Here is a 10153-nt window from a genome sequence, read left to right as displayed (position 1 = left end):
TTATTTACCCTATCTAAGTCTAGAGCAGTATCTCGAATTCCCTGGTTATTGAAGTATATTAGATGAAAAAACAAATGTTAATATTGTTCTCTTGTATTCTATCTGAACCACCTCCCAAGATCCTGACTCTACAAGTTCCTAGAATTTAGATCTCACCTTTGTATAGAAATACAATCGCCTCTCATGCTCCTGACCTATATACATTCTTAAAATGGATTTATCCCTTCTTGCTAGACCCCAAAGCTCTCAGCTGTTTTACAATTCTTATGCTCTCCATCAGCTTCTTCTTCAACACACTAATATCCAGGGCTTCTTCCCACTGATCCTGGGTTACAAGCATGCCTTTTTCTGGAGTATTAGCAATCAGAACTTGACTTTTGGAAATATTTGCGTCAAATCAAAACTTTATATATCCGAAAGTTCCATTACAATTTATCTAGCCTAGTCAGTTTTGCAGGTGTTAGTGATCATTATGTGCTTGCTATATCCCTACTTCCTTGTCTCTTCCTCCAACCTTTCAGGGGCCTAGACTTCCATCTGATGATTCTCTGAAAGGGAAGCCTTGAGAAACCCAACAGACTTACCTCGCTCTCTTTTTTATTAAGACTTTAATAAAGGAATTTGAGATTAACAGCAATATTGAGGGGATGGTGCAAAGATTTACTATATTCCCATTGTTCCCATACATGCTCAGACTCCCTATTATCAGTATCCTGCACCAGAGAGGTACATTTGTTATAACTGATGAACCTACATTGGCACCTAATAATTATCTAAAGTCCACAATTTACCTTAGAATTTACTCTTGGTGTTGTACATTCTATGGGTTTAGACAAATATATAATGAGATGTATACATCATTATAATATCATGCACAGTGTTTTCACTGCTCTAACAATCTTCTGTTCTCTGCCTATTCATCCCTCACCACACCTCCCAACTCATGGCAACCACTGATCTTTGTACTCATAGTTTTGTGTTTTACAGAATATATGCAGTTAGAATTATACAGTGTGTAGCCATTTCAAATTGGCTTCTTTCACTTACTAATTTGAATTTATGGTTCTTCCATGTCTTTTCATGGCTTGATTGTTCGTTTCTTTTTAAAGCTCTGAATAATACTCCATTGTTTGGAGTACCATATTTTATTTATCCATCCACCTACTGAAGGACATCTTGGTTGCTTCCAAGTTTTGGCAATTATAAATGCAGTTGCTAAGAAACATCTGTGTGCAGATTTTTTTGTGGATGTGTTTTCATAGCTGGATCATATGGTATGAATATGTTTAGTTTTATAAGAAACTGTCAAACTGTCTCCCAAAGTAGACTCACTCTCTTTTTATACCTTTTCCCTCCTCCAAGGAGAACTCCTTTCTTTACATTAATTCTTTGGCATTCTTGGCTTCGAAACTGGTATTCTGAATATGTACTATGTACCTTACAGATAGAGCCTCTCTATCAGACTCTTCAGACTCTTTTCTACTATGATCCACAACCCTGACACCTACACAAATGCTAAGCCCCACCAAAAGCATAGGTTTGTCCTAACTTCTCCCAGTAGCTCAGAATGATCCATTGACAGCTGGCCAGACACCATATGTCTGAAGGGCATAGAGCTGGGGATCTAGGGAATAGGGTCAGTTTAAATAGCATCTGGTGACAATTTGTTCTCTAAATAGCAAAGATGTAATAACACAAGTTAATGCTGAATTAAAGTAAATAGAGTCAAACTCTAAACCAATTTGATTTGCAACTTGGAATAAAAGCAACATGTCTTGATTTAAATGTCAGGCCCACTGCTGAGTGATGATTTAATAACTTTTATGAGGAATCTTGTCATAGCAAATTCAACACTGGAATAGAATGACTCACGATAGTGTGTTAGAAATGATAAAGAAGAGCACAAAAAGGAACAGGCTTATCTTGGAGTTCATCCAGAATCTTTGCATAAAGCTAATTTGTAGTTAGGACCTCTTCTTTCCCCTTATCCTGTCATCCAATCTTTCTCTTCACAGATACACACACACACAAACACACACACATATATAGAGACAATCTCCAGATGCAATGTCAGCTTGCTGCAGTATTTTCTGAAGACACAGACCCTTGAACAATTATAGCATGGAGTCTTGGAGTTGATGCATTCAATCTGAAAGGCAAGGCAGCAGAAAGCATGGCTATTTCTGAAAAGGATCTCAAGAACTTATCTTGTCCTATTTCTCTGTCTTTAGATAGACACTTAACTATTTTATCCCATTTTAAGGGTGAGATAGTTGAGTTCCAGTGAGGGTTAAGAGATTTCTTCAAAGATTTCAGTCTTCTGACTCCCAGGGAATCAATACTTCCTCCTCAATCCTTATGGGATCTCTCTCTTAGACCTTACCCAACTTTCCTGGGTACTAGCGTACTAGAATGCTCAAGTCTGTCATGCCCCAGTTCCAGCAAGCTTCCCAGGTCAATAAGGAACAACACATAGTTGTTCTTAAGGGAGAAGATTCGTTTCTGTCTTGCTAAACTTTCAGATGTTTCTGAAATGTGTTCTACTTTCTCACTTATATAACTTTGCTCATAACAACCACCCTCACTACCTAGAATTCCCACTAAATTGAAACACTATCTCCTCTATAAAACCTTACCTAAGCCTGAATTCTCTCAGCTACAAATAGTTTATTTTTCCCTGGATATCTCTGTGGATTTTTACTCATTTGCCTCTTAAAGCATTTATCACATTCTTAGTAGAATGGAAAATTTGAATTGGAAAGGACTTTTATAAATCTCTCAGTAAAATTACCTTCACTTAAACAAAGGAGATTGAGACCCCAAAAGGTGAAGTGATTAGTTAAAGGCATTATATTTTTCCATAAAATTTGGACCTTACTTGTTCTCTTGGCTTGATTCTCCTGGCATAGTTGAAATAAATGAACATGGACTTTCAGTCCTGGCATTCAAATCTCAACTCTGACACTTATAAGTTGGCAAAGTAATTTACTTCTCTGAGACTCAGTTTCCTCAACTCTAAATAGAAATATTCATGGCTGTTGTGAGAAGCAAATCAGATGGTGTTTTTAAAATATCTGGCACATAGTTGGTACTTAATAAACATTTGTCAAATGAGTAGAAGGATTAATAGTACTTCAAGGAATATGATTTCAGGATTGGTGATTGTTCATGAGAATTCACTGAAAGGTGATTGGAAATAAAGTGTGGTAGTTCATTGCCCCTGCTCCTTAATTTTGCAGGTTTCCACAGAAAATACAAGTTCTTCTATAGGCCACCAGTTTCCAAGCTTTTTGTGGAGTAGATGAGTACTGACAGAAGCTCTCACCTGGAAATGTGAATTTTTTCCCTTTTACAGTGCTAGTGATGTAACCTCTGTATTCCCTTAAGCAGACAACAGGTAGGGCCGTGGGAAGAAGGTTGGATTAAAGATATATTTCCTCTATTTCTTCTTGGATTCTTGTGTGGTAGCAACCTGGGGCTTAGATGCTATTCAGTGGCATATTAGAAATCTCTGTGAGGAAGTGTACTTGGAGTGGCAATGAGAGCACTTTGGTGTTGACTCAGTCCAGCGATACCTGGATAATTGCAATAAGGTTTATTGAGATCTTTCTACCCAGCCTTTTACTCTGGAGCTGCCCATTCTGTCAGTTTTCTTCCTGCCTAGGTCTTTGGGGGTAATGGCATGCTTTGCAGTTATTCCTTTCATTTACGGATACGAGTCTTTCCCTGGTCCCAGAGTGCATGTACCTAATAGGAATATCACTGCTACTCTAAAGGAGGGATGACCTGTTAAGTTACAGAAGAAAAAGAATAAGACTTCCAATGCCTTGTCTAGACTATATTGGGAAAATACCAGAGAGGAGGAAGTTGCCCGACAGTGGGCCCACCCCAGAGCTGGCTCCTGTCTACTCTGCCATATAAGCACAGGAGATTTTGGTTGGAAGGACTAGGGAAGCAGCTCAGGGGAATCTATTACAAATTGATTTAGGAGCCCCCTCTTTAGGGCTTATAGGTCAAGAGTCCTATAAGAAGAAAATGGCAGTAGAGGGCACCAGATTCAGAGTAATGATACTTGATCTGTATCCCTGCCTCTACCTCTCTACCTGTCTTCTTCCAAGATCATTCCTAGGACTGTCAACTGAGCCTCAAATTCCTGTCTGTGTAGTAGATGCAGTAAAGTCTGCAGCCTTCCTCCAAAGGATGGCAGAAGTTAAAGACTTGCCCATGTCTAGAGTTTTCAATTCTGTGAAACCCAAATCATTATATAAAACCTCCTACTTTTAATGAGTGAATGAATGTGTGTCTAAGGGGAGGTGCAACAAGGTGGAGGTTGCTTGCCTGAATATGATATTCATTAATTTACTCTTCCCAGACTTCCACCATTATTATTCATGTTGAAGCCACGTTGTAGATAGTTAAATCCTTTTTTTAAGAAGACTTCTCTTTAAAATTAAACCTGTCTCTCTTAAGATTGCATTGCTTCTAGAGCTACTGTACTCTGACTTTCATCATCATATTGGGCAAGGCCATGGGACATCAGGAAGTTATGACCGTTACAGTCTATAGATAAAGTACTATCTCCTCTGAACTAAGATTTTACACTTGCTATAGGAGGGGATAAGGGATTCACTCATTCATTCAAGTACAAAAGGAAAAGTACACAGTGCTAATGAGGGCAACTGATGAGGGGATTTGACTTGGGGAGGTCATAGAAGTCTTCATTGAGGAATTAATGATTGAGGTGATCTCTGAAAAATTATTGAACATTGACTAGGCAAAGAGAATGGTGGAAAGTGTGTGTATACAGGTGCATATGAACTAAGTATATTAGGCAGAAGGAACAGAATGTGCATAAGCCTTATGATGGGAATGACTATGGCAAATTACAGAAAGAAATATTATGCTACTATATCTGGTTTTATAACTGTAATTCAAAATTTAAACCATAAATTTGGGTGTTGAGGGTTGAAAATGCCAGTATACCCATGTTCAAAGTATTGTTAAGCTAAATGGTGCATACTGAGCACTCATTATTGACAGAGCACAGGAAGCATTATCAAGAAATATAAAAATACATCTGCACTGTTGAGTCAATAATCTAGTAGGGGGTAAAGTGCAGATGAAAAATATGTGATATACAAATCTTCCTCTCAATGTTTTATCCAAAATGTACAGTCATATAAAGGTGTACAGACAAATTCCTAGAGAGCTAATTGGTTGAGGTGACTTTAGCCCACTGAAGTTAATCTGAGAAGGCTTCCTGGAAATGGGGAGAGGGTTGGATTGAAGATATAGTTGCTGTGTAATGCTCTGAGAAAGATATGAATTGGTGATGATATGAATCCTTCCTTCCAGAAAGGAAGATGTTTCTGGCAGGAAAGACAGCATGAATGATGACATAGTGGTAGAAAGACTATTTCTGAGGTGGAAAATTTGAGATAAATTAGCCTGGACTGAATAGAAAATCAAAGCAGCCTAACTTGGACCCATTTTAGATTCTTTATATGGTATGCTAAGCAGTCAATTAAAAGAAGAAAAAATAAAGCTCACTGGGCACCATGTGAACAGAAATAATTCATTATTAAAAAATTATTACAAAGATCAGCCTTGACATCCGTAACTGACTGATTGTAGTTGAGACTAAGTTTGTGCAAGACTGTAAGGAAGATGAAGGTTGCTGACTACCTCTTTTCCCAGAACTCCTCTGTAATTTTGTATCACTGGACATCTATCTCAATTTCTAGAATTCTGTTTGCTTAAGCACTGGATTTTCTCGCAGTTAGTTGTTACTCTGATCCCTGGGAAAATAATAGCTCTCTTTCTTTTTCTCGGCATTGACATTTTCCAAGGGAAAATTCTCTGAGGAAAATTTTTCTGAAAAAAACACAAATATTTCACATGAAAGACTACATCTGATAGAGTGGCAGGTAGTAGGGTGAATTTTTTGAGCAGATGACCTTTTCCATTACTCTTTAAACTGAAACTACCCCCTTAGAAGTTTGGCCTCGGTTCCAATGCATATTTCCTCTCTAAATGTTGAAAGGTTAGGTTAGGTTAGAGTCATGGAGTAAGGGGCAAGGGATATAGTTTTGCTTGTCAGAACTCCTGATGATGAAGGATACAGTCCTTTGAAAATAGTCCATGTACTGTAGCATATGAGTGTGGTAAAATGTGTGGAGTGCTAGAGTCAATATGAGCCAGGGTTTATATCCTGACTCTACCACTTCCTAGCTGTGTGATTTTTCACTATTAACTTAACCTGTGCCTTGGTTGCTTCATCTTGTACATACAAAACAAGGATAATAAGAGTATCTATCTCATATTGTTACTATAATGATCAATGTATGTATTTCTAAGGACTTTATCATAGTTCTTGACATGAACAAGTTGTTCTTGTCATCATTGTCATTAGGATAACCACCACTTACACCACCCCCAGGTTCATACTGTAACAGAGTAAAAACTTATAACCTCTTGCTAAAGCAAATACCAGCCATCAGCAAGGGAGGAAAGGAGAACACAGGAAATCCAGTCGCATTCACTGCTTCCTACTCTCACTTTAGCCTTCATGTGTACAACCCTCATGTCGCTGTCCCTGTTTCTACAGGTACCTGTCGCCTCGGCTGGGGTTATTACTGTGCTGGAGGTGGAGCAGCTGCAGCCATGTTGATTTGTACCTGGCTTTCTTGCTTTGCTGTAAGAAACCCCAAGCCTGTCATGTTGGTGGAGAGTATCATGAGGAACACCAATTCTTATAGTGTGGAGCTTGACCACTGCCTCAAACTTTAAGCATTGGCAGAAGATTGGAGAGAGTGAGAAAGAGGAGGAAATTGAGCTTTAAAAATAGGTACTAAGACTAGGCCAATTGCCATCCACCTGTCAGCAATGTAGCCTAGTGTTACATGCTGTTTAACTCACTAGTCATTCATTTTTAGTTTTCCTTAAGCCAATGGGTCAATGGCTACTTACAAAATCCATCAAGAACAATAATTCTCTCAGATGTTTACCTATCTGGTGAGTACCCAATAGCCCCCATGTCCCAAAGTACGCCTTTATGCAAAATAAGGAGAAGATCCTCATTCGAAAGATAACTGCACAATCAAGCAGTTCCATAGCTCCTGTTTGCCACTTAATCCAAAGCTTTAAGGCTGGGTAAGAACACTTATGCAGGGAGGGACCAGGAGATGGGCAGGGCTGGTTCCTACCATTCCATTCCTATGGCCCTCTTTCTGGTATTTATTGCCATCTCCAAATATCTATGGAGTGCCACTGCTCAATTTTTTGTGACTTTCTTGGGACTGTATTTGACTATTCCTCTTTTCTCCTGCTTCTTTTCCTTTCCAGTTGTGGGGAAAGTTGTGGGGGGGGGGAGTCCTAGTAAGGAAAACACTAACCAAGGATACTTGCTTACAGTCTGAGACCCCTTCCTCCATGTACTTTAGAATATTCATAAGAGTTCATTTGGTGTTCAGGCTGGGCGGCTGGCATTAAATATAGTGACAAGTATTCCCTAGTCCTTTATTGATAAAGGTTGATTAAATGTTCTGAGCAGATAATGCATTTATTGTGCACTCAATAAACATGATTTTATGATGATGACAAGGATGTTTCTGCTGGCTTCTTATTGAAATTTCTATCACAATTAACTTTTATTAGCTAGGAAATAGTCAGCAGCCTTTTGCCCCTATAGTAATTCCAAACATGATATAAGTTTCTCCACTTGTCTCAAAAACTGCTTGTCAATTGCTTTTCCCTCTATCTGGGGTGAGTTAAACATGAAAGAATACAACCCTGATGTCACTAAGAGCTGATGTACTTTTGGGCCTGCCCTTCAGCCCATCTGTGCTTGAGGCTGATAACTGGTTAAGAAGAACTTGGTGTCTCCCAGGGACAGAATTTGTTTTCCCTCCATCCAATTAATTCAAGCCAGCTCTTTTGTTCTGTAACCACAGCTTTGGGGACTAGGGAGGGCCTATGACTCAAAAGGCCAGCTCATCTGTTTTTATTTTTAATTACTCCAGAGTGTTTAGGTACAGCCCTGCCTGGAAGGAGAAAAATGGCATAAACTGGCCTCATTATTTATATGCTATCCCAAGAAGGGTCAGCGTCCTTATATTGACCTTACATAGGTAAGTGAATTCAAGCATATACTTCATTCATGAGCTCATTCATATTCATTTAGCTACTTATTTCTTGAGTATTCTACTATATATCATATTCTTGAATATTCTACTATATATCATTTCTTGAGTATTCTACTATATATCATATTCTGTGCTAAGTACTAGGGGTGAAAGGATGGAGACACTATTTCTCACCCTGAAAGGGATAGTGTGGTTGGATATTGAAAGATATATAAATAAATAATTGCCTAACAGTATATTAAGTGCTAGTAAGTATGGAAGAGGGGGCTAAAAGATCAGACAGAGGAGCTGTTAAACCAAATTAGAATGAAGGAGCTTATTGGAAAACTTCCTAGGAAAGATGATGCCTAAGATAAGTCTTAATAGGGGGAGCTAGTCAGCAAAGGCAAGCATGTGCTAGACAAGGGAACAAGGAAAGCAGTAGCATGGAGACATGAAAGAACATGACATCATCACAGGAACAATAATTAGGGGTGTAAAAAGGGAGGTGGCAAACGCTGAAGCTGAAAAAAGAAGTAGTAGCCAGACCCTGTGGTACCTTCTACATACATCAGGATAAGAAGTTTTAGATTTTATCATAAAGGGAGGCCATTGAAAAGGAAGTGACATGAAAATATTTCTTATTTTCAAAGACCAGTTTGACTAAAGTGAGGAGAATAAAAGAGAATAAAGAGAGACTAGAGATACTTAGATAATCTAGATGCAAGTAGATCAAGTCCTAAACTAAGAGAGTGACTGTGGTGCTGCAGCAAATGGGTGGATTAGAAAAAATATATATATTTAGGAAGTAGATCCCATAGCACTTACTGTCTAATAAATATGTGTAGGTAAGATCAAGTGAAAATGTTGAGATGATCATCCTAAAATGTGAGTGGTTCCTATCACTAATATACAAATCTGATCAAATTTGATTATCGCTTCCTTTGCATTTGTTATTCCTCTAGCAGATATAAAAGAATTGATGATCAAATTCATGTCAAGTATTATCTTCTCTATGGAACCGGATTAAGTGTTTAAGGTAAAACATCTTGAGTATATCACAGTGAAGGAAGCGATGTATTGGCTTTGCAACATCCTCTTTCTCCAAGAAAGATGGCTAAGAACACGTGAAATAGAAATAGGATTGACTCAAACCTCATTTTTATTGTGTAGATACAATAATGCAACTTTAATTTAGGGGAGCCCAATGTATGGAGACGATGTCAAACATTTGAGAAAAGGCAGATCACTCTCCTTATAAAAAGCAGTTGGATCAGATATTCTCTCTTCTCAGACTAGGGAACCTTCTGGAATTCTGCGAGATAGAATTTTTGGAAGTGATGTAAGTGTTTAAGTCAGTCTTGGAGGGAAACAGATGGCATACTCAAGGGGTTTTGCTGAGATGAGCTTAATGAAGGGACTATTTAGGGTTGTTCAGGTAGGATTAAAAGAACCTATAAGTGATGGGGAGGCAGAGATTATGAAAGGTGGAGAGCTGTTGCCACCTATAAGACTGAAGGGGTAAGGGGAAAGCCGTGTTACTGAAACCCAGCAAGAACTGTAGCAGTGCAAGAAGAGCTGCCTATTAGGAGCTGTGGCTTTAGGAAGCATGATGTGATCTCTGCCTAAATGCAACATAGGTGGGAGGGAGACAAGGTCATAAAATCTATATCTCAATCTTTTCCCACTCTCTGCCAGTGCCTACCATTAGCCAGACTCAGCCAGGCACCAGCTGGCGAGGAAGCCTGTTGTTACAGTCCATTGATACCAGTTTCCTTTGGCACAGAGTATGGCAGAGAATGGTCCTTGGGAGTATGAGGGGCAAAGTGGAAAATAATAGCTCAGGGAGTGTTCTTAGCTCCTGATGCTACTATTCCCTTACACACTGTTTCCCAGGAAGTCATTGTTTTGCTACTCATCATGGCCCAGATATCTGAACATCCCGTGAACTAGTTGTACCCTAGAGAGGAGACTGAGCAGGAAGGGGTTAATTTGAAAAAAATGTAAATGACTGTCACCTTGTAAAAGGG

The 10153-nt window shown here is 38.8% G+C and overlaps 1 protein-coding gene across 2 annotated transcripts in view; it reads left to right on the top strand.

The window, feature by feature from the left end:
* The window catches only part of LHFPL1 (LHFPL tetraspan subfamily member 1), a 51838-nt gene extending 44772 nt beyond the window's left edge, over positions 1 to 7066 (top strand). For both annotated transcript variants that reach the window (XM_006908162.1, XM_006908161.1), the window contains one exon: positions 6608 to 7066. In XM_006908162.1, the coding sequence (XP_006908224.1) occupies positions 6608 to 6789 (182 nt within the window). In that variant the 3' untranslated portion in view covers positions 6790 to 7066. The remainder of the gene's footprint in view (positions 1 to 6607) is intronic.
* Positions 7067 to 10153: the final 3087 nt, after the last annotated feature.

The sequence above is a fragment of the Pteropus alecto genome, unplaced genomic scaffold (assembly GCF_000325575.1).
Source record: "Pteropus alecto unplaced genomic scaffold, ASM32557v1 scaffold112, whole genome shotgun sequence".
In the NCBI taxonomy this organism is placed as follows: Eukaryota; Metazoa; Chordata; class Mammalia; order Chiroptera; family Pteropodidae; genus Pteropus; species Pteropus alecto.
Note: the sequence above shows the minus strand (reverse complement) of the source record. Positions and strands in the feature narration are given on the sequence as shown.